The sequence below is a fragment of the Euwallacea fornicatus genome, chromosome 11 (genome assembly GCF_040115645.1).
Source record: "Euwallacea fornicatus isolate EFF26 chromosome 11, ASM4011564v1, whole genome shotgun sequence".
In the NCBI taxonomy this organism is placed as follows: domain Eukaryota; kingdom Metazoa; phylum Arthropoda; class Insecta; order Coleoptera; family Curculionidae; genus Euwallacea; species Euwallacea fornicatus.
The window spans coordinates 3107322-3133015 of NC_089551.1; the positions used below are offsets into that span (position 1 = coordinate 3107322).

Consider the following 25694-nt stretch of genomic DNA (forward strand, 5'->3'; position numbering starts at 1 on the left):
CCGTCACTTTTTGACGATTTTAAAAGGTTGGAACTCTCTTATTTGTGATTCGATTTTGATAAAATTTTCAGAATATATATGAAGAAAAATCCTCTACAAAATTATAAAACCATATTAAAAATTTTTCAGCGCACACGAAGTTTCCACACGGAGTATTTTTAACACCCTGAAAAGCGCTCTAAAAATCAAATTCTGAAAAGGTTAGATTTGAATTTCCATTATAGAAAATTTGAAAAAAATCAGTCGAAAATTACGGTTTACAGAATTTTTTTTTAGTTGTACGAATATTTTTCGAGCGACTGTATATGAATATATTATTAGTTTATTACTCAGGCTAATCCGTTAAATTTGATCAGAATCACTGGTATGAAATTCGGATATATCATAACTAGTGCTTTTTTAGATAACCAAAAACTGAAAAAAAAAAAACGATTTCCTTCGCACCTTTCGGCAGCAGTGACTTTCTGACGTTTGTACTACTTCAGCTTGTACACCCTCTTTTATTGCAAGAACATCCGAGCACTCCATTTTAGCACCATCTTCATACGAACTACAATTATTTATTTACCAAAATTGTTTTTATTAGAAGATTGTTGTGATCATAGAACTTATTTGTTTCACTCATGCTAAGTGAATTGAAGATAAAACTAACAGCATAAGTACTTATAAACAATTCTGAAGCTGAATGATCATGGCTCGTAGTTTAAAGGCGGCCGTATATTATCCCTCATCCCTGCGTCCTAATGGGCTTCGGTTGTCTATGGCGCCAGGCGTCCATATGTAGGATAATACTCGGACAAGATAAAATGCGAAGAAATACAGATGACCACATGAAGATGCAGATTGCCCTGTGATGTTGCGAATGGCCACATCAGTCACGTTCAGGAATAATCGAAAACCATCAGGTGCATGCAAAGATAGATTTTAATGGGGAGACCTATAGGTACCTGAATAAAGTACTAATAAAAATAACATTTATTAGGAAGCTCTGTTAAGAAGAAAAATTGTATATGAAACGCACATCGAGACTTATATTAGACCACTGGACGGTTTATCAGGCGTTTAGACAATTTTTGCGGTTTTTTTTGTGTGGACTAATTTCTACAACATTTAGACGAACCGTAGAGACCGTGGTGATGGATTCTACTTGAAGATGCCCCATGCCCGAGTCGCTGCACTTAAAATCTCTTAAAAAATTGCACCTCGATCCCTAGAGTTCCGATGTGATGAATTTTTAACACCCTCCATATTCCTCACTTCAAAACATTTTTCCCACTTTCAGGGCATTTTGCCTCTTTGTAAGGCATGTCTTCCCACTGCTTAAACGTACCTCAAAATTCCTCTAAGCAGCTCTAACAGGCGGCATGAATTCACCCCTCCCACGTGTGCGATTTCAATTCCCAATTCCTACACACACCCTCTCCGTGTCTAACCGGGCCATGGCAACAATGGAGGGTCGCAGCACCGACAATACACGGGGAAACGGAAAATATAAATCGCAACCCTGTACATCATACGCGTATTAACGTCACTTCCTATTCAGAGGCACGTACAGAAAATATTCATTAGGGCCGGCTTGCAGCATGAATTCGAACCGTCTCGTACAATGAAACCCTCGTGTTTGGAGGGAGGGCAATATCGTCACCTGTCTTGTTTCCATTGTACAAATGCAGCATCCCTTTCATGTAAAATTTTATATTGAAAGTTTTGCATGTATGTACTTAATCGTGATTTTATTGTTGCAGGGCACGGACAAAGAATCGCATTACCCGAACATATCGAAACCGTACATCCGGAATGCCGGAGATCAATGCAGCTACCGGAGATTCAGCACAGAAGGATGGCCAAGTGGTACGCAGGTGGTTGAAGTGGAGGGCAACCACATAGAGGGGGTGACGCGCAGTAAAGTGTCGCGCAGCAGCAGCCCTGCGCACGAGGAGTCACTAGGGCTGAGTCGCTTTAACTCAGCCTCAAAAGCTACCTCCTCGGAAGTGATTTTAGTGACTGTAGCAGTGATACTAGTGTGGTTTAATCGTTGAGCAATGGCGCACCGTAGCCAAGTCATGTTCGTACTAGTCCGTTCGGCCAGCTAAAGAGAAAGAGATAAGGGGATGGGTTGAGGCCTGAAAGCGTTCTTTTATGTGAAAGCGGATTCGTGCCTCTTAAAATGCGATGACAATCACACTGTAAATCTGGACAAAAAGCAGTCGCTTGGACACGAGCTCTATAGCGCAAAAATTAGCGAGTTCAATAATTAAAAACTTCACTGCGAAGCGGGAGTACGTTCAAAGTCAATCATCGATAGAGGAATTTTTAATTTCGCTTTATAGTTTTTACGTACACTAGATCAGCTCTGATGGTGTACTGACGACAAATTTTCATTATTACGAAAATTTTTACAGAAAAAACCACTTCATCGGAAGACATTAATGGAACGTGAAATTCAATCAAAAACAAATTCAAATTAATAACGCGTCAAGCCAAGTTAAAAAGGGCTTTTCATGGAGTAAAAAGCATTCATTTCGCGACTGACGCTACAAATCCGCTTTCATCAGCATTGGACATTTTAATTTCCATTTTCCATATGGAAAAACGAACCGGAACAAGGAACGCTTACCAAGGCTTAAGCCGAATTTTTCCGCGGATGCTGCCACGTTGCCGCGTATGGTCTGTGATGTCATAGTTTTATGTGTAAAAAACCTTTTTTCTTAAGTTTTGTGTATATAAGGCGAACCTCCCAGTAGCTGATGTTGTTGTCTGTTAGTCGATATTGCGGGATTTGGTCCAATGAGGTCAGACGATCTGAAGAGCGTGCACAATCATTGTTGTATTCGGTCTGGCTTCAATAAACAAGCAAAACGAACTCCTATAGTTAGATGTGTATACCAGTAACGTAACTTTATATAAATAATATATATAGTGCATTATATAAACTGTTCCTTTTTTTTGTACATTTATGTGTATACTCGGTTAGACTGGTGCTACACTACGTATGAGTTTACCTCTTCCTGTGTAAAATGTAATTTATTAGTTGAGCTGTTGAACTGACAATGAAACCCTGTACAGTGTAGATATCTTGTGTAATATATTTTATAAATAATACAACTTCTAGTAATACAACGGCCAGTTGTTTTATTACTCAAAATTTCCTCACGCAGGTAAGTACTATATATATACACATATATATATATACATGAAGTTTTCAAATGACACATTGTGCATTCTTGCACATTTTGAATGAAGCCACATTGTGAAAAGTTGTAATATATAAATCTCTATGCCTGTCTCAGTTCGTTTATGAGATATCGAAACTCGAAATATAACTTTTTAGCGAATTGTAAAAAATGTGCGTGTTGCTCTCTGAAAATCAAAATTTTAATGTTTCTTAGATGTGACACCTATATTTTTGTACATTTTTATTCTGATTAATATATGTACATGTGTATGTACAGGGTTCTTCCTAATTACGTGTACTTATTCCAGGGAATTATTTTAAGGCAAAAAACATTTATCTTCCTACACACGTTTAGTCTAAATCCACCCTCCACCTTACAATGTTCGGTTAAATCGAAGGGGAAAAATGTATGTTTTATTTTTTTTTCCGAAAACTATTAGATTTAAAGTAAAAAGCAAGAGGTAAAAAGTTTTAAAAATGAACAGACTTTCCATTGGATATTTTTTTATAATATAAAAATAAAAAAGTGTAATTGTTTGAACGAAAAATATCTTTGTGATCATTTACTTAATTGTTTCTAGATAAAATTAAAATCTAACAAAGTATGGAAGAGAGTCATCCCTGAGGGACAATACATCGTAGCAAGTTTAGCTTTCGTGGCACTTTTGCATTTTTAGAAAAACAAAAAGAAATTGTTGCCCTCAGATTTGGGTGAGAAAAAAAAGGGGGGGGGGATAAGACCATATATTTATCGGTAAAAAAGTTTTGTTGTTTACCTTAAAATCACCTCCTAGAATAAGTACATGTACTTGGAAAATATACGTTATGACGTATATATATACATATACTATTCATAACGAACTAATACTTTAGATGTAAACGTAGCCAATTTCATTAGAAATTGCCTGTGGAGGTAGGCAACACAGCACATATGTAAGTTCTCGAGGCTATATTGATCCCTGAGTAGGTGTACACTGTACACTTCTCTGTAATTTTTTAGTCCAGTTAAATTCGGAATCGAGATCACTTTTCATAATCCTAATGGGACTCAGATGTTAATTTTTCGATTTTGAGGCTTTCCACTAAACACATATATTCGTGCGTTGCCCATGAATGTCCTCAGGTAACCCCTGGGAATTTTTTTTCATTTTCAACTGAAACAGTTAGACTGTGATTTATCATCTCTCCCAAATAAGGACCCAATTTTGTCGGCGGCGAAACCTTAATGTCCACCGGGTATCTCGTTGAAAAATCGCTCGGTCCCGGTACGGGTTATATGAAATACATTTTGCAATTTTATTGCGGGAAATATGCATAGTTTTGCGGCCCTTTTCGCCCTATTTGAGTTCATCAATCAAAACTTGGACAGCTTGTTGAATATCGGCCGATAGTGTGGCCGTATCTGTTGCTTAGGTGCGAATATAAATTGCATTTGAAAATGGGGCGGCTTCAGTGATATTTATTTGGTTTTACTCTCCCGTTATAGCGCTTAAAAGAATCCTGCTCTCTATATAGGATGGTAAATTGGCAAATTTAGCGTTAAACATTTCATAGCGGCAGTATGCCCATTTGCAAGCATATTATTCCATCAGCTCAACGATTCCATTTCCAACAAACGCTGATCCGATGATACACACACGAGCTATATTTCGGCTTTGCGTCCTCATCAAAATGCACCCATATTCGATTCATAGCAATTTTGTCGTGACTGTTATTATACTTAGGGCACACAAAACTTAATTACTAATATAATAAACCCTCTTAGTGTAGATAAAGGTCGTAAAAGAGAGAAAGAGCATTCGCGGGTCTATATGAGGGCCTCCTGCTGGCACCAGGTTAAACAGCGTTTTTAAATGTTAAAGATGCCGAAGAGACGTTCGGACATAAATCACCGCCAGTAATTGCATTCGGAGGCTTTTTTTCTCTTTTAGTTTAAGCCTCACTGTCTCATTACCGGCAAGGCATATGCGGCTTTAGGCTTTTTACTTGTCCATTTTAATTGATTGCATTGACAGCCTTTAACGGATCTGTTTTGGTCAATAGTTTACAGTAATCGCTAGCGAGGAATTGCAATTTTAATCCATCACCGAATTCAAATAAACCCACACATCTTGTGCAAATATTGAATGTTATACACCGAAGAAAATGATGGAATATAACATCGAAGAAGCCCGTAATTTCAAAATTTTTAAATCCGATTTAAAATATTATTTCAAATTTGGGAGCTCTGTGTATAGTGAACACACTAGGAATCGGTTAAAACCGTAAATTTTCTGTCTCATATCGCTTCTGTGGCAAAATTCCAAAAGCTCCGAATCCTCGACTAATCTTAAGGAAATTTTAATTTATATTTAAATATATATTTAAAAAATACATAAACTTAGGAGCTGTTTGAGAGAAATGCGGTAGGCAACTCGCAATACACGGTGATTATTTAAAGGTGCAATCCTGCCACTTTAACGTAAAACTTTTCCCTAATATCGGGAAATTGATTTACGGGTCAATTGTATTTGTTCCGCTAGTGACGTTTGAATAGAAGTCAATGCCTGTGGTAATGCAAGGAAATCGCCATTGGGAGTGTGCAAAACAAGAAACGCAGAAAATTGGAATTGACGTACACCATAATAAAGAAATACAGTTAAATTTTTACGTTAAATACATTGCGGGTAAATTACAGGGGTTCAGCTGCTGATCTTTACAGAGATATATATTTTTACAAAGATATGTATTTAAATACAGGAAATTTTCAACTGCGATAACTCTATAACCAGAGGCATAGCAAGCCAGTATTATAATGAATAAAAATTATGAAGTTACGGTAACGGCAAATTTCTACAATTATTAAGGGCTTAATTGGAGGTGTTCCGCCACTGGTTCGTACATCAATAGAATTTCAGACTTCCGATTATTTAAAAAAATCGCCCCCCGTCCGCTTAAGCAAGACGTGCAAAGTCCGGTAAAATTCAAAAAGCCACCATAGCATTGCCCCAAGTCGATGGATGTAGCAAGGAAAAATTTAAAGGAAAACGTCATGAAGAATGTTGGATGTAGTGCGAGATACTTGACAATTTTAAAATTTTGAACATCTGCGCCTATAATAAGGCTGAAATTTCAGGGAGCTCTACCATTCAATCCTTCAACTATTTTGTGTGGAGTAAGAACAAATAGAGTTTAGCTATATCATGTTCTCCATTAAAACACGAAATCCGATATATCTAATTCTGCATAAAGAAGTGAACATCTCAAAGAAACTATGTTATAACTTGTAGAAAACCCGCCAGAAGCGACTTGATGCCGTCGTGTAATAAAACTCGAGACCTGGAAACTTTCAGGAAGAAAAAACTGCGGCAAAACAAAAGCTCGCTGAAGCGGAGCTTTCGAAAGTACTTAAAAATTATGTACATGTAGAAAAGCCCGCAAACTTTGCAGTTAAATCATCGAGGTAACATTAAAGTGGAGTGCAGGGGCGTATCGATACCGATTTCGGCCCTTTGATCGACATTTAACTTTAATAATGTCAGTGCGCCCTTACAAAGGGAAAAACCACCGTGCCGCGTACAAAGCTCCCCCGGATGAATGACATCGGTTATTATGTCCGGAATAATGGAAGGGAAACCCATTTATCATCCAAATTCAATATTTTACTTTAATTCTTCCATGAATAAATTTCGGACCCTTTATTTGACAAATATTTGTAAAGGCAGAGGAAATATTTTTGCCTCTTATCGAGTGTATTGAAAATGCCCGACTATAGAGAAGTTTGCTTGCTTTGTTGGGCGCCGTCACGAGCATTCCTTTCTTCCAATTAACAGACATCGATTTTCGAACAACGGAGGAAATTAGTTAAATGCGTTAATGCGGCGAAAGTCAAATAATCATTCAACTATTATTTGAAGCCACTTAACCAGCTGAAGCACACTTCGGAATTAAGTTCGACGGTATTTGTATATCAACCCACTGCATCAAAAAATGGCCGGTGACGGTAGAGGAAAACATTTGCCGCTTTAATTTAAGCGTGCGTAATAGAAAAAGATGGGTATACGAGACGTTGACTTAGACGGCCTTCACACAGTGACGGAAAATACGTGTTTCTACAGACAAAATACTTTTTTACGCTATATATTCGCCAGGTAGTGGAGAATTTGAGTGAATTAAATTGTTTGAGAGCTAAAAGATTGATTTAAACTTAGAACAACTTAAAAAGTTGTTCAGAAGAGTCTCAAAGTTTGAGCCATCCCCGAGGCACATTGCAAGAATATTCATTTTTGCAAAAATTCTTCTTTATGCAAACATGGAAAGAAAGCGCTCGCTACCTTGGAACAGCGACTCAGAGCAGTTTTGTGAATCTTGTATATTAATGAAATTGAAACAAAACTCCATTATAATACAAATGTAATGCTGGTTAATAGATGCTTTTAAAACTACGATGTGAAGACAGTTATTTTCTTATGTTGTTTATTCATGTAAATTTCACGTCTAACCTTCGTGTTGCTTGAGCAGGTTTATTGCGCAGCCCTTTAGGATGCTTTTCGGAAAACCAAATTTACTAATATCCTGCTGTTCCCTTGATGATCGATATATTGCTGACGCCCTTTTGGTTCTAAGACTTATTGCACCTATTGTTCTCATTCCAAGAACAAAATTTCCATACTGCTTATTAACATATCGATATTTCGAAAACCGAATACCCCTGATTGATAGTGTCAAATTTACACGATAAGAAGACGAATGTTTATTTGACTAGCCCTTGTATAACCCGATTAGCATAGACCCACCCACGGACCTCTCGCATATGATTTATCTGATATTCGTTAAAGGATTTGTACATGGACATTAACATGGTTATTTCTATTTATGCCCGTTCATAATCTTTTATGGACATCAACACTATACGGAGTGGACGGCGCGCCTTTGGAGGGATTTTGAAAAATCCATCTCGGGGATTAATGGCCTCATTACCGGTGATGTATGAGTGCTAACTACTAGGTGTATGTGAATATTAAGGCCGGTGGGTGTTTGTGCATTAACTCCTCTCTCTCTAGTGCAACGACATTTTCCTGGAACTGTGTCTTCTTGTTACTGCAAAACGTTTGTAATAAAAATTCCTGTCTGGATTTAATAATAATACTGCTGCTCAAGAGCTATATGAGCCACTGCCCCTCGGAGTACTGAGTAAAGCACCTGTCTCCGTAATAACTCTTCCCCAAATTAGCCCGATTTCTGGGGGGATAAAGGCAAAAATTCCCTGTAAGCCTTGGGGATTCATTTCTAAAGGTTAATTTTAATAAAAGAAATTCCTTCCAGGTAAATTAAAATTTCCCTCTTCGGGACAAGCTGTTAAAAACCGGGACGTCCATTAACGTATTTACGTCTCATCGGATTTTAGATCGAGGTACGGGCATTAAGGCCGTAAAAAGAATGTCAACTGTCTGGGTTACTAAAATAACATGTGAGATTAGGGAGTGGCCCCTGACTGGGGATTATGACGTTCAAAACCTTTGCATTGATTTATCCATCTTCGGATCAGGACAGATGGTATAACAACTGAGTAAAGGATGTTGTCTAGATGTTGTCTTGTAAGAGAAATTAGTTAGGCTAAATGAAATATTAAGCGAACAAATTTAGTGACAAGAGAGACATAACACACTCGTCTGTCTTGTCTCTATCGTAAGATACATATTTCCCTAAAAGTCAGTTAATGAGAGGAATCCAAAACATCTTAGATTTTTCTCCGATATTTCCCTACAGACTATTTTGCTACAGGCACGGATATCGAGTTGTTTCTGATCTTAATTTCTACTGAATTCTGAAAAGATTTGGATATCTCATTCCCCCGTACCTATTAATTTTTGCATGTTGCCAAATATTCAAAATCGTTGATCTAAAACCTGAAAAATCAGAAATTCTAGCTAATTTCACCTCTAATCTTCAATTCAATCACGCACGGAAAAGCTGAGTCACGCTTGATTCTAAAGCAGCTAACTTAATGCTTTGCAGCAGTTGATCGGAGACTCTCAAGCCAATGGGAACGCTTCGCTAGTGACTTGATTATTGTAGACGCGCGCAGAATTGGCTGTGTTGTCTCATCAATAATTATCGATGAAACAAACGATCTTGCAAATTATTTTTAGGGTACACGGGCCTTCTGGTTTTTGGTTGAGCAATATTTAAGCTTATACGAAAGACCTCAAAAACAGAAGTCGAGGGCCATAATTTCGGGTTTTGCAGCTGGCAAATGAAGCCATATATTTGCTTAAAGTAACCGACGGGTAAAACTTGGGCGAACTTTTTCTTATTGCGCTCTCCTCGGGGGCGATAAATTGTAAGTATAATAGCTGGAAATACATTATGTAACACGTGCAGCAACGGGAATGTTAGCTCATAAAAGGAAAATTGAAAAGCTCGAAATCTTAATAAATTTCCCAGTAGGAGCCCTCGACTTTTTTTAATTTACTCGAAAATAAATTAGAAAAAGGGCCTCATAATTTCCCTGATTTCGCATTCTTTAAGGTTTACGTTTTTGAGAGCGGTTGCGAAAAGGGGAGCCGGATCTTATGTATATTAGCACAACTCTGTGTGTTTTGAAGATGATCAATATGCGGTGATTAATTAATCCAGAGACAGACTAGCAATTAGACAAACTTATTGTTACTGGACAAACTTTTATCATCTACATACCAAACAACGAGGCACGTCAGTTAATTAACGAGCCCCGATAATTACATACCAGATGGGACCCGAGGGCTGGGTATATACATTCGAGTCCCATCGAGTTGTTGGAAATATTGCTTAAATATTTAAAGCTTTTTAGGATAATTCGGATTATATTTTCGCCACGTTGTGGTGGGAAAGGATGTCATTTCGACCATGTGTCCTCGACTGAAGAAATAACTATCGACCAGGGATGGGGGTGGTTAAAAATGTATCAAAAGATTTGAGAAATAAAAGTGCGGACGTGATTAGAAGCCTCCATTTTCCGATATTGTATAAGGTATACATAGGCTGTGCGTTTAACAATCTCTCGGATTATTATGAGTTTACCTGTGATTTCACAAAAATTTTTTTAATGGAAATGTATACAAAGCCAATGCAGGTAACTTTTAGAATTAGTGACGAGCCTACAGGGTGTCCCGAAAAAGACAAGCATTACAAAAAGTCTTTTTTCTTAAACGAGATCACGTGCATTTTTCAAGTGATAAAACTGCTTTTAATCTTGTGTCAATTCCTTAATTTTTTTACCCTGAGATGCAGTGACTCGAGGCTATGACGTTTAAAAAAAAAATAGACACTAAATGTCTACAATACATTTTATTATAAATAATTAAAAAACTGCAAATTTTATCTTACAAAAAAAAATCGCAGTTAGCTTTAAAAAGGTTTTGATCAGTCTGGGATGGATTCTCCTGTAAGATCACCTTCGGAGTGCCGAATAACCATATATTCAAAAATACGCACAAGGTGTTCACAATAACAATTTGAATTTTTACCTTTCAACTTGAATTTTCTTCATTTTCGTATAAAGTATTGTCATATTTATCTTTGATATTGATATCGATAATATATATGGAATTAGTAATTCCTTTAGGAGAAACTGCATATGCCATGGTAACATACCTAGGTGTTTACTATGCATTGCCACGGTTTCCATGTTGTTTGAGGTTTGACAGCTGATTGACCTCCTGCCTAATTTCTCTTACGCCAATGCGTCGGTTTACTACTACCGATAAGGCGATATCCAGTTGATATTCTTCTCTTAAGGCTCTCTTCTTTCGACTTTTTCTTTCATAATTAACACTTCCTTCTCGTTGGAAATGCTACTTTGGACTTTCTAGACTCCCTACATTATTATGTTATATATATTAGGAAATCATTGTGCCGAAAAGTTAATAACGTATGCTTAACACTAAGGCACTTAGCCATGAACGCAGATTTTTCCGAAATAATTAATTATTCCTTTGGCATTTACGATAAGTAGACATTAATTTATGCCAAAATGGAAAAAAAATAATTTTCTATCCTCCTATGACATAAAAAATATACCATCCTATTTGAAAAAGACAAGAAAATTCATGTTGGAAGGATGAAATCCAAGCCGCTATTGTGAACACCCTGTATATATTTTTGGCTAAACGAATATTCGTTCCTGCTAAGGTAATATTGCATAATATTGCATAATATTATCAAAATCTGACTTAAGTTGACTGTAGTATTAACTTTTTGTGAAGCATTGAAAATTTGTAAAAATGTCTTATAAAAAGTCGGTTCTGCGAACCCCTGCGTTCCAGTGTAAAAAAAAACTAAGAACTAACACCGAACCAAGTGAGGATTCTATCACGTGAAAAATGGGCAGGTGGTCCCATTTGAAAAAATTACACTTTATGACCTCCACTTTTTTCTGATACCCTGTACGGTTGTCACTAATTTTAAGATTTATCTTCATTAGCCTGATATACAACCCTATAATTGATTATTTTCTCACTGAAATCACGAATAAACACATAGGCGTCCGAGGGCCGTTGAGTGGACGCTCTGTATATGTTTTGCAAAGGTCATTCATGAGGGATGTAAAAAAACGAAAAATTGTTTTTCTATAATGTGTCACACGCGTCACATGGGATACATTAAAGCCACCCTCTTACCTCCATACCTGCGGTGTTTTCTTTCCGCCCTTTTTTGCCGCCTAAATTGTATCAAGGAAGTGGGTATCAAAATATCCTTGAGAACTTCCCGGATCAGTTTTTACGAGAGCCACATTGTAGCTTTTTAAACACACGAAATTACTTAGACGTGATTCTCAAGCCTGATTTACATACCTTGCTATCCTGCGGCAGATCTCAGCTTCCAGAAGATGGCATCGTAACCATATTTTTATGATGACTTTAAGCGTGAGTGTGCGTGAGAAACGTGAGTTGGTTTGACAATGTAATAGAGCTTTAATTAGTTGGAAATTGCTGGAATAGTTGCGCCAACGGGGTATCGAAAAAACTACGAAATTAACAAATTCCGCGTTGGGAAAAGGTATTTCGCACACATTATTAGGGAAATTTCGATATTTCAGGCATGCCAAGGGAAATCTAATTTCCTCTTTTACTGCCAGGAATACCCGATATATTAATTCCGTCTTTCGGTTATTAATCACTTGCACACACAATGGCGCAGTAAATCCAGTCCGATGGACGCACTCGAACCGTATAAATCCCGACAAAGAGACCGATGTATAAACGAAGATAAATGTACTAATAAACCGAAAAAACACGGTGTTATGTAAATTTAATTCAATATAGAATCCCGGAGGGCAGCACTTGTAATCTGGTCCGAGGTCGTCCTGTCTTATCTTGCTGCAGGAATCCGACGTTTTTGTCCTGCAGCGAGGTTCGAGTTGTGTTATTTCGCCGTCCCCGGAGATAATCAGGACACGGTTTTTCCAAGGGGGAATTTCGTGAAATGTATGAGAGTCAAGCGAGCTCAAAGCAAACACGTATGAATAAAATTTGTTTTCCGCAAGAGCAACAGATATCGGCAATATTCCTTGATTGATCGCCTCTGACGGCTTGCAAAAGTATGCGCATTTCCCATAATAAAACTGCAATATGAACCTTTTAAGGAGAAAAGGGATTTTTCAATGAAATACGGCCGGACATTAAAGTTTAGCCGTTGCCAACAAAATGGCGTCCTCGTTTTAAGCCTTTAAAGCCGGGTCTCTGGGTGGTCGAGCTTTGAAACATCATGCAAAAGCTTCGTCGGCTTTCGGAATTTTCTGACCGATTAATAAAACCGTTAGGGAATTAGTGGGTCAAACTGGAGGGAGATGAACTTCTGAGTAAGTAGGTATTAAGTTGACTTCACATTGGTCTTTGAACAATAACAGTGATAAACACAGGTTTTGCTACATGACAAATTTTAGGCGTATCTAATGTTTTTTGATACCCCAACAAATCCATAAACAGATATTTCCTATCGCCCATAGATATTCTGTAACACGCCTAGTTATAATATGCAATAAATCCTGCCACGATATACAGCATTGTCCATAATTATTGCTAATTTTAAAATTGATTTATGTTTTTGTTTAAATTGACGGGACAAAGCTCCATCCTGTGCACACGTCCTTTATTGAAATATATTTACTTATCAGAGAAAAGAAATATATTAACTTTTCTTATATTCACTGGTATACACAAATTGTGTTTCTATCCAGGCCAAAATTATTGCAAATAAATTGTATTGCTTAAATAATTAACTCTAACAATGAAAAATTCAACAAACTTTTAATATTTAGTGTAATATCCTTTAGACCCCACTACATCTCCCGTTCAATTTGACATAGAATTAATTAATTCCTCAGTTATAGCTGGAACTATTTCTGACCAAGCTTTCAATTTAATTCGTATATATCATAATTGGAGTAATTCCGTGGCATTTTTAACTGTTAAATCCTGAATTTTCAGGTTCAAGGTTTCCCATAAGTTCTCAATAGGATTGAGATCAGGACTTTGGGACGGCCACTTCATAACAAGTATTTTTTTGCTGTTCTAACCATTCTTTAACCAATTTAAATGTATGCTTTGGATCGTTATCGTGTTGAAAGGTGAATTTAAGCGGCACGACTTCATCTATATAGGGTTTCAAAAGGTTCCCCAAAATATTTCTGTATATAAACTTGTCCATCCTTTCCTCAATTTTGTGTAGAGGGCCTATACCAAATGACGAAAAGCACCCCCACGTCATTACAGATCCTCCACCATGTTTCACAGTGGGACAAGTGTATTTTCGACCCCAACTCTGACCTTTACGTCGCCTTACGTGAACAACATCATCACTTCTAAATAAATTAAATTTAGGCTCGTCAGTAACTACGACCATTTTCCAATGATTTGGTGTCCCGTGAATGTGGTTGGGGCAGGTCTATAACTATTTAAGCCATTATCACAAAGTCTTCGCCTTATTGTTCGACTTGAAAGGCCAGATGGTCCTGTCTGATCGATTTCACCCATGATTTTCGTTCAAGATAGGAAAGGACTTCTTTTCGCAATATTTAAAATTTTTCGGTTCAATTGGTTGGAAAACTTTCTCGGTCTACCAGTATTTTTTTTAATAGTATCGTACTATCAGTACGAACAAATAATTTGATCATTCTCGACACTGTCGATTTATGACTATTTCGAGTTGCCTTAAACCGTTCTTATAAAAATTAATCACTCTGGATTTAATGTCACCCCCATACGTTCTACTTCGAGCCATGACGGAAAATTCACTAAATAATAGTCAAATTGAATACAAGAACTGAGAAGCAAAATTTTCTCAAAAAAACATAAAAAATAAATAGTTGCAATAATTTTAGCTTATAAAGAAACATAATTTGTTTATACCTGCGAATGTAAGAAAACATAATACATTCCTTTTCTCCGATAAGTAAAAGTAGTTGAATAAAAGATGTATATACAGGGTGGCGTATTTGTCTCTTCGATTTAAACAAAAATATAAGTCAATTTCAAAAGTTGCAATAATTATGACCAATAATGTACATGGTGATCCATGTGTCCCGTTAAGATAAGTCTGTTCCAGTTTATTACATTTAACAGTATACGTTTCTCCATGATATTCCCTTAATTAGCAGATTCGCTTCCCAATCGATTATGTTTTCGATGTGTTGAATACTGAAATAATGGACAAAACACTAGCCTCCGGGACTATCAAATTTTTCAAATGAACCACTAGTTGATGCCAAAAAAGCATTATTTGCACCTCTGCATATTAAATTGGGACTAATGAAGAATTTTACTAAAACAGTAGATCGGAATGGAAGAGGGTTCCTCTATTCAAAATAAAAATTTTCGAGACGTAGTGAGGCAAAAATTGAAGAGGGCGCATTTCGGGGTCTAAAATTAAGGGGAATAATGAAAGATGGAATATTTGGCTATGCGTTAAATGGAATTGATTTCTGAGCTAGGAGCATTTTTGAATTTGTTATTAAAAATTTTACTGGAAACGTCAAATGTAACAATTACAAAGATATTGTGAGCGAACCACTTAATGCTTATAAAATAATATCATATTTCTCAAAATTCACTTTCTAGACTCTCACTTCGATATCTTCTCCAAAAATTTAGGGGTCAGTAAGTGACGAATGGGGGGAACAGTATTCCCACGACATATCTTCCATGGAGAAACAATATCGAGGAAAAAGAATTGTTACTTTGCTTGCTGATTATTGCTGGACATTATTAGAAAAAATTTCAGAAACAAAATAACACCGTAAAATGTCGAAAATTACATTCATATCTACGTTTAAAATAAATAATAAAATACATCTGTCGTTATATTTTGACAGAAAACAACTTTTTTTAGCAAAAAGACTTCAGATTATACAGTGTTTCAGAATTGCATGGCACTATTTAAGCCATGTATTTTCTGGCACAGGGTGCGCCACTGGCAAATGTTAATATGTTTCTTAAGATTTTCAATCTATTATCTAAATTTTATCTCTCCTAACTTTTGGTCAAATTCCGTTTAGTTTCCTCATGAATTAATTCATTTTCAAATTTAATCAAATCTACGGATCCCACGACGTTTCAGAATTGCACGGCACTATTTGAGGTATGCATTCTCAAGTATGAAATAAAGAAAAACGCTCATAAAAGCAAATTCATTAAATCAATTTGTTATCAAGATACTGGGACCTAAAAATATTTATTAAACAATACAGCATTGAGAAAAACTGTTCAAAATGGCCTACGTTTTATCGAATGCAGAATGCAGCACGGCGAATCCATGATTGTTTGGCCCTTCGTATAGGACCCTGGTGGCTGTTAAGCTGTTAAAAGATGAGAAACTTACACAGTGTTTTGGATATTGACAGAATACAATTCCGAAACATAGAGAGATTCGTAGATTTGATTGAATTTATAAATTAATTCATTTTTAATGAACTAAACGGGATTCGAACAAAAATTAAGAGAAATAAAATTTGGGTAATAGATTGAAAATATTAAAAGACATATTAACATATATCAGTGAAGTGCAACAAAATTTTTTCTTAAGGATTTTATGCACGAAGATCTCGGAAAATACACTACCAAGTATAGTAGTTATAGGCAATCTACTCTGATATTAAGCAGCACCTATTACTTAATACGTATATAAAATTTGAAAGCTCTATTTGCGGTAAATGAAGCTCAATAAAATAAAAACCCAATTATTTCATGACTTTTACCATCGTCTAACATCGCTATCGATCAAGATCAGTCACATGCCCATACGAAATTTTTTCCTTATTCTGTACCAGAAAATCCATAGCTCAAATAATTCCGTGCAATTCTGAAACACTCTGTGTACAAAATTTAAGGGCAGTTCTGATTTTTTTGGCAAGTATAATAAACATCTTGTTTTATCCATGTCACAAAAAAAAGTAAATTTTTGTTTACCAGTGTAATTACAAGTATTAAAAATATCCTTATTTTGCCTGTTAAAATTTGGATTAGCCCCCATTGTAACCCTGCCATACGTTAAGGCGTCTATGGCTTTGCGTCTTGTATCGCTTTTTGTTTACCTTTCGCAAGTAGATGAGTCAAACATTGTTGTCATCGCGAGTACAGGGCGCAGCCCCAAACACTTCGTTTATGGAATATTTTATAAAGTGTTGTTTGGACTATTTCGTCATTTAGTTCAGGTTAGTTCATTGTTGGGTTTGGCTGACTAATTTGCATGGACAAAAGTGTTTTGTAAATATCAAAAATTAGTTTTATTTCTATATTCATATAGTAGTGGTCAAAAGTATATAAACGAACAGCATTTTTCAATAAAATCATGCATATATTAATTGATCTGTTTCCTATGCAGGTATGCTATTTGTCGCCAAACACGTTATAAGAAATAATAAACAAATGTTGATGAAGCTACTTTATTGTCAATCAAAAAATTAATATTTGGAATTCATTTGGTGAAAAGTAGATGGACAATTTGAAAATGAAAATCAAAACATAACGATTTCCTTCAAATTATTTCAAAAGTTAATTGGGACATTTCCCAAGGCACCAATACATGGTAAAACACCCATTATTGGCAATGACTGCCTGACATCGACGCGGCATTGATTCAATCAATTTGTTTAATATTGCTGGATTAATATTTTGTCACTTTTCTAGTATTTCAGTAAATAGTTTTATCTCTCAATCTTTTGATCAACAATTTACCACATGTTTTCTATGGGATTCAGATCGGGCAACTGGGAAGGCCACTTCAAAATCGGTACTTTTTCTACTTCAAGAAATCGTTTAAGTAACTTGGAGGAATGTTTGTCGATGTCGTGTTGAAAATGGTATCTTAACGATAAATTGTCTTTAATATAAAGTAACACAACATTCTGAAGTGTATCCCTGTGCAAAAATCTGTCCATGATTCTATTTATTCTATGTAATGGGCCAATACCAAAACCACTGAAACGACCCCATATCATTACCGATCCTCCCCTCCATGCTTAACCGTGGGTCTGGTGTGTTTAGGATTTAATCGCTGACCAGTGGGACGTCTAATGTATTGAATGCCATCGGAATTCAACAAATTGAACTTGGATTCGCCGCTCCAGCAGACTCGTTTCCAATCCTGTTTGACCTAGTGAGTAAGTTGTCTAGCACATTCCATTCAGACCTTCTGATTTTCCTCAGTGAGAAATGTCCTTTTTGCTTGCCTACAAGCCAATAATTTCTCTTCAACTAATATCCGTCTTACAGTCCTTGGGAACACAGAAACTCCGAACACTTCCAGCTCAGATTGAATTTTCTCAGAAGACATGAATGAATTTTTCGAACTGATGATCTTTATCTTTCGCACATCTCTTTTGCGTAACTTCCTTGATTGTCCAGTTTTTAGTTTCTCTGGTTAATTGATCGAGTTCTTTGATGTCTTTCTATTATAGCCCGAATAGTGCTTTTGTTAACATCGAACCTGCGGGCAATTTGCATCTGTCGTTCACCCTCACTAAAAGCTTTAACAATTCGCTCTTTTAAATCAGTGAACTCTTTTACACCACGAGGCATGTTGTAGACTATAAACCAAATGCAAATTGTGCTAATATTTTTCTGATATCTTAAGAATTTTAAGTAAACTCACCTGTTTTTACCACGTCTATCTACTTTCGACTAGCTGAATTACAAATGTTTAAATGTTTATTATCAACAAAGTAACTTTATCAACATTTGTTTATTGGTTCTTATAAGCTGTTTGGCGACAAATAATCTACGTGCATAGCTAACAGATCAACTAACAAATGTATGATTTAATGGGAAAATTCTGTTTGCCTGTTTATTTTTCGCCATTACTGCATATAACTGCGAATTCCTCTTGAATCACCATCCAGGTCAAAGGTGATTGTGTTATGAATTGATATATGTTGTGAAACCTAATATTAATACAAAACATAATGCAAATGGATTGTAGTGAACTTCATTAAGCCGCAAACTGCATCATCCTATTTTACTAAACAATTTATTTCGAATTAGAATTATATTCGGCAAACCTCATCATACGAATTCATCTGTGGTCCTGCCGAATTCTAGTGGCCTCCGGCCAATTGTGTTTAACCCCCGGGTTATTTGTTATATACTCGATTATTTTGTCCGTTTTAAATTATAAAATAACCCATTCGGGTTATTAGATTTAACAATGGCCATGTCAGCGATTTATCAGTTTGTTTCGAGGCAATTAATTTTAAAGCGTTTTCATTCGCTGTCCACGTGTTCCCCGTTTATTATCCGGGACCAAAAAAGACGGGCATAAGGGCTAACTTGGGACTTTTCCCATTAAAATTGCACAAGTCCTGAAATGTCAGCAGCAAGTTTTTGCCCACTTATTAAAATTAAACCAGCAGGGATAATGGCCGTGTCCTGTTTGACTTTGTCCGGCTTTCCCCCCTAGTCCACAAGGCAAGGGGGAGGGGGGAGGGGGGAGGGGGGGATGCTGGACATTTTCCATTAAGCGTCGGTTAAACGGACACAAATCCGGGTTTTAATCTAATTAAGGTGGGTAAACAAACTTTAATCCGTGCGACATGAATATGCAATTTCATAGTCTATATTCGACCATACGTACAGCTGGTTCGACGACTGATGATCATCGAAATTTTGGTTTATGCGAACCAGATATCGATTGTGCCACCCACCTCTCATGTTTATAACTTTATACATGCCCCACTAACGACCTAATGATTGAGAAAAGCAAAGAAAATTGAGGCAGGAGCGAGCACAGCCAGTGTTTTCAAGAAAAATAACGTCGGCACAGCGCTAGTAATTGGCCTGGATTCCATGTACCGCAATATACAATTACTTTTATAGAGTTTCTGTATGATTACGGAACTTTATGGGGGAGCAGTTCCATTACCTGAGGCCGCGGACCCTGAATTAGCCCCAGCCAGGAGGGGTGAATGTTGGATTGACACGCTAGGCTCGATTTAGGCTCGGATTGATAAGTGAAAATAGAGTATGATATTTCCGCAGGGAAAGGTTGAAATGTAGGTAGCATGTAAAGTGCGTCACCAATGGGGATATGAAAGCAAGAATCAATCTTACCAGGAATTTGTTTACGTTACAGAATTTATTGGGGTCCAATAGAATTTTTTATCTTTTAGAATTTACCGAACCAGAACTATTGCGGGACTTCGAATTTTTTTTGTTTTTGGGTTTTTCTGAAGTCTCTCCCGATGGCTAGGAGAGAATTGCGATAGTTTAGGCATCACAGAGAGTTTTAAAAGCTATCTGAGCCATTTCTTGAAGCTCCCAAAGGTATCCTCCAACCTATATGTTCCACATTGCGCCGAGGCGATGACGTAATTTTATGTAACCCGAAGGATTTTTTTTTAGATATAGAAAGAGATTTAATGTTTTTCTCAAGAGTCCCCGAATATGATTTTGAAGCACAAATCTACCGATTTCCCCAGGGCCCGCAATGGAGTGAGGTTTAAACATTTCACATAATATACGTTTTAACTCCATGTTGGGGCATACAAAATTTCTTGTTTGAACGAACAAAACTTAAATCACTTTTTCCTTCACCTAATATCGGAAATACAATTTTCCTTTCCGCCCAATGTTTCTATAGTATTCAATCACATTGTTTATACTTCAAATTGTTATTTTATCAGGAACAATCGCAGAAATTGCTTGCAAATAAGAAAGATTTGTACGCAACCCCCTTTTAAGGGTAAATCCGGAAGGATGAATTATTTCGTTCCTGAAACAAAAATCAATTTGTCAAACTCCTTAACCGAATTCGTGTGGTATTATTCCAACCGCCACATGGGCCCCTCTTTCTGACCAATTCGCCATGGCCACTGTTTGTGAGTAACTCAATTTTGCGGTTTAATAAAATAAGAACCCCCGCATTTCTCCTATTCCATGCATGATCAATGGTGCACATACTTTCCTATATTACCTCGTGAGGCATGGGCGTGCGTCCCCGTAACCCAATCAAATATATTGAATGGTCCAATTTTGGGGCGCCGTCATGCCTCAACGTTCGCCTTAATAAAACCGAGGGGGTATGGTTTTAATGTCGCGTGAAAATTGATCATTTTTAGTTTTCGATAATACACGAATGCGGCCCTGAAAAGTTATTGTGGGTGAAATTTGCCTGCGCCAAAGGCTGCAGCAGCGAAAGGCCATTAAGAGATTGCACCCCCTTTTTTTAGAGCTTGAGAATCAAATTTATGGAAGAGGTACAATTTTGTAAATGGACTCTTTTGAAAGTGAAATAAAGGTTTATTACTATGTTAATACCATTAAGACAAGTGCCGTATAACCGTCGACGGAGCAACAAAAACCAGCATTTACGACGTGCGAACTACCGCAGGAGAGTTCTCACACATGTTAAACATAAAATAGAGGCCCTTCAATAAATCGTGGGGCTCTTAAGTAAGAGGCAGTTCCTTGAAATAGACTTTAAAGCCTAAATCCGTCAACGTTTTGAGGGTATAATGATCAGAAGCGCCACACACAGGCAGAGAGAGAATCGTTTGGGAAAATTTACCAGAAACAGATACTGCTGCAAACACGTCTAAAATCATGCAAAAAGAGCATATTTATTGTCATGAAACTTCAAAGCTTAAGCAACAGGAAAAATAAACAGTAAGTTTGGCAGTGTGTTTAAGAACATACAATATCACTTCGATAGCCCAAAAATTGCCATTCGTCTGTACAGGGTGTTTTACAACCTATCTGACAAGCTTTAACCACATGTGCACTTTTACATAAAAATTCCATTTGTCGAAAAAAATCTAATGAGAGACTTGCAGGTAACGAGATAAACAATAATGCAAGTTTATTTATTGTATCAGACTGATTCATCCATTTGACTGTATTAAAACTTCACATAAAAATTGTTTGTTTGTAATGTGTTTAAAAAATAATCAATTTGTGGGAATTTGAGTAAAAATGTGTTCTTTCTGTAAAACATAGTTTTTCTTACTTACTTTGTAATTAAAATTGCTTATGTGTACGCTAATGGAGGATTAACGGATATTGTCTTAGTATATGTATTTCTTTTGAAGATATGCCCTCGGCGGTCCGAGAACGTACACGGTATATGCACGATGGGGCACCACCACATTTTCGTTTAGATATCCGAAATTTTTTAACTTAAGTCCACGGGACGTGTTGGATCGGGCAGAGTGGACCAATAGTTCGGCCTCCGCGACCTCCAGATCTAAATCCTTTAGATTTTTTCTTATGAAGATATTTAAGAAACGAGGTCTACCGTATCGACTTTCAGAATATTGAAGAATTGCGAGATCGGATTACAACGACGGCCGATAATTTACGTCTTCGAGAGCGGCAATTGAGAGGATCATTCGAACTAGTCCGCCACAATTGGATTCGACGGGCCCAAGTTTTCTTTAAAGCCAGAGTAAACAATTTTGAAGATTTTTTGTAGCACAGAATAAACAAACTTTTATAAGTGTTTATCTCGTTATCTGTAGGACTTTCATACATTTTTTTTAACAATTGGAATTCTTACGTAACAGCGCATATATGATTGAAGTTTGTCCGATAAGTTGTGAAACACTCGGTATAATATACGTCTAATAATTTCTAAGGATTTTCTTGGTGACGACGGCGAATAAACTAAACTAGCAATACTGGCAATTCAGCGGTTCATCAGTGCCCTTCCTCTAGCTAAATTTGATTCATGCACGCAATTGTAAATAATGTTTGAATTTAACTCATGTTTCGGAACTCTATATATAACGATTTACATGATGTAAGACAGGCAAGACTATCTGAAACAGCTTCACAATTAATTAGGCCCGATGACGAAGTGCATGTAATTTGCGGCACTGTACGAAGAAATGTTTAATGTTAAGTCACGAATTCGGCTCCAAATAACCCAGAGATTTGAGGCCTATTTTGGGAAAGTCGATGGGAAACGCGATAAGCAATTTATTCCTAGAAAATCGGTTGTTCCATTTCCGAGTCGAGGCAGTAAAAATGGCAAAACGAAATAATTTGGTCATGATTTTGGTAGTAATGGGTAGGTAAGTAATAAATCTGAGCGATTAATATTTGGTTATGTCGGTTGGCCACGGAATGGGTCGGGAGTTGGAAACATGCATTAGAAAGTGGGTTTAAAAGCCAGCGAAACCAATCCCCTACCTCTCCTACAGGCATAGGAGTGGTTTGGTGGGTGGGATCATCTGCCCAACCAACCACGTCATTTTAACAAGTAAATTAATTCCTTCACTCGAAATTTTTCATACTTAAACCGAAATATCAATTAGTCTCACCCAGCAAACCATAACGATTTCCTTTTTCACATTTAGGAACAAAAGCGAATTAAAAATAGCTTAACAATGCTATTGTGCACTCTTCTATAATGGATTCATCTATTCCTATTTACTTCTATAAGTCATGTTAGTTCACATTGTATCCGAGGAATTCCCCATGCAACAGTACACGAAATGATTTTGCAAGAAAGTATCGTGTCAACTGCACCATAACAACTGTCAAGTCACGTTTAATCGCTTTATCAGATTCGAAACCAGGGCAAAAACTGCAAGTAACTTCTTAAATACATTAGAAGCGACTCCAGGGGTGCATTTACCATGAGGGTATCGTTATAGAAATAATAAATTATGGGGTTAGGTTAGTTATATGCCCCAGCGAGTTGATGCTGGTGGGCCCTCGGTTCAATTATGTTAAGACCTCATCAATTCCGGGACCAACCAGCTGTAAGCGTATTTGGACGTTTATGAGGAATAACCATTGATTATTGCTTTCTCCCTTTATCCGGCTTGATCCTGAGGAACTAGATATATTGGACTTTTATTTGCCAATCCACTCTACTAAACCATTCAAGTAACTCGCCCGAATCAATGGAGCTGGGCAATAAAAGGTTGAAAGTTTGATTAAGCGAAACCCTTACGTATGGAAGCGGGTTTTTGAGTAGTGAATGTAGACAAAAAATTTAAAATTGTTGGGTGGGAGCTAAAAACCAAATTAAGGTTGTTTGAGAAAGAGGTATTTACTTCCCCGAACCGTTCACACATTCTTTCGAGGTCGGATTCGTCCTCATTGAAAAGCACGGCAGGCATTTCAGTCAGCCGCGGACTTTTTCGGTGACTCGGCCCTTTGAAAAAACAGAAAGGTTGGGACAAAGAACAAGAAAGGAATTTCGCCGCTTAGCAGGAATTATTTAATTGTTCGCTTTCCCATTCCGATGGTTGACCACCATAAATTGCCTTTCAGGGAACATCAATCGGCCATTCTTACAATATCGAAAATCAGTTTTTGTCTAACCTGAACTAACCTGATGAGCTTCTGTACCTTAAACACTCGACAATTGAAGTTATCATTAATCCCGAAGATAAAGAAGCAGATCTGAACCCGCCGTGATATCGAGCTGCAGGATCTTATTAGCGCTTAAAGTAGCTCGATTTTATAGCGAATCAAATTCTTTATAGGTATTTGAATTTATTTAGAAGAAAAGGGGATTCCAGATGAGTCAAAGCCAATGATCTAAAGTGGTTGGAGCACTGCACTTACGGATTTGTCCGCTCTTTTTGGCGAATTAGACAAATGTGTCCCCAGATGGGTAACACGACTGTGGTGTCCTGCTGGCCAAAAGTAAATCGGCAAATGCATTTTTTAAAATTTACTAAGGAAGAAAAAATATCGCCCAATTCTTTTTCTTTTAATGATATAATCAACCACTTTAGATAAATATCGCTCATAAATTAAACAAATGTTTTACAAAAAAAATTATATAATTTTAAAATATAAGTTATTATGTGGACAAAAATAAGTCGACAATTTTTTTAAAAAGCAAAAAAAAAACGAATCTGAAAATAATTACACTCTTTCCTTTAGTAATCAAGACTATATCATTTGTTCCCTGTTACTTCTAATGTTCTCTCTGGCATTGACGCAATTAGCTTGTTAATTAATGTTTCGTCTATTTCTGCTCGTGTTTGCGCTAAATTTTCATAAACTTCGTCCTTGTTTTTATATGTTTTAGTTCTAATTTTTCTGTCCAGATAACCCCATAAATTTTCTATTGGATTTTGATCCGGCAACCGGGATGGCCATCTAATAACATTAATTTTTTATATAATATGTGAGCCTATCCATATTGCTTTCTATTCGATGAGGTGGTCAGATGCCATATCCAAAAAACATCCCCAGATCATCACCGATTTTCCGCCATGCTTGACCGTTGGAATAGTGTGTTTTGGATCGCATCTCTTGTTTTCAGGGCGTCTCATATATACATTTTTTTCATCAAAATAGATAAATCAAATTAAATTTTGTTTCGTTACTAAAAGTGATTTTTTTCCTATAGCCAACAGTCCAGGCTCCGTATTCTCTTACAAAATTAACACGGTCTTTCACATTTTTTTTACTAAGCAAAAGTTCTTTAGCAGCTCTTGCAGTTTTTAGCTCACTATTCTGTAATTTTCTTCTCACAGTACGCGAACTTACTGAACAAATTTGGTTTTCGTCTAAAATGTCTTTTATTTCTCTGGAGGTAATAAATGGATTTTGCTTTGCTTGTCTTAAAATGAATCTATCAGCAGCAATAGTAGTCTTTTCACGTCTTCCAGTTTTTTGACAAGGGAGAAAATGGCCGTGGACGAGAAGTTTTTTAATAATTTGTGAAACATTAGCTCTCAATAACGAATGGTTTCTAGCAATATCGATTTGGCGAATACCTTTTTCATAATCAGCAATAATTCTGGATTTTATTTCAGTCGATATAGCAACTCCTGACGGCATTTTATTAAATTAGGTACACACAAAATCAATTCACTGTTAAAAGCACAATAATTTAATAGAATCAATTTTTAAACCACTAGTTAATACATTGTCAATTTATTTTCGTCCAGCCTCACTCAAAGCCAATTATTTCTTGTCTATAAAATAAGGCGATAAACAAATAGTGCGAAAACAAGCAATTCATCAATAAATAGTTTAAGGCTTGGAATTTTATTTTTATGGGTTTTGTTCGCCAGTTATAGTTTTTAAATTTTTGAGAT

The 25694-nt window shown here is 36.6% G+C and overlaps 2 protein-coding genes and 1 long non-coding RNA gene across 9 annotated transcripts in view; 1 reads left to right on the plus strand and 2 right to left on the minus strand.

Annotated features, from left to right (window-relative positions):
* The window catches only part of olf413, a 66655-nt gene extending 63535 nt beyond the window's left edge, over nucleotides 1-3120 (plus strand). Inside the window, exon 8 of the mRNA XM_066287387.1 lies at nucleotides 1746-3120. Coding sequence (XP_066143484.1) covers nucleotides 1746-2039 — 294 coding nt within the window. The 3' untranslated portion in view covers nucleotides 2040-3120. The remainder of the gene's footprint in view (nucleotides 1-1745) is intronic.
* LOC136341985 (uncharacterized) overlaps nucleotides 1-25694 on the minus strand; it is a 185995-nt gene that overhangs the window by 154201 nt on the left and 6100 nt on the right. The gene's annotated exons all lie outside the window — the stretch shown is intronic.
* Nucleotides 17060-18476, minus strand: LOC136341988 (uncharacterized). Its single transcript, XR_010732578.1, has 2 exons — nucleotides 18284-18476; nucleotides 17060-18218 (listed from the first exon to the last, which is right to left on the minus strand). It is a non-coding gene; the product is annotated as an uncharacterized lncRNA (long non-coding RNA).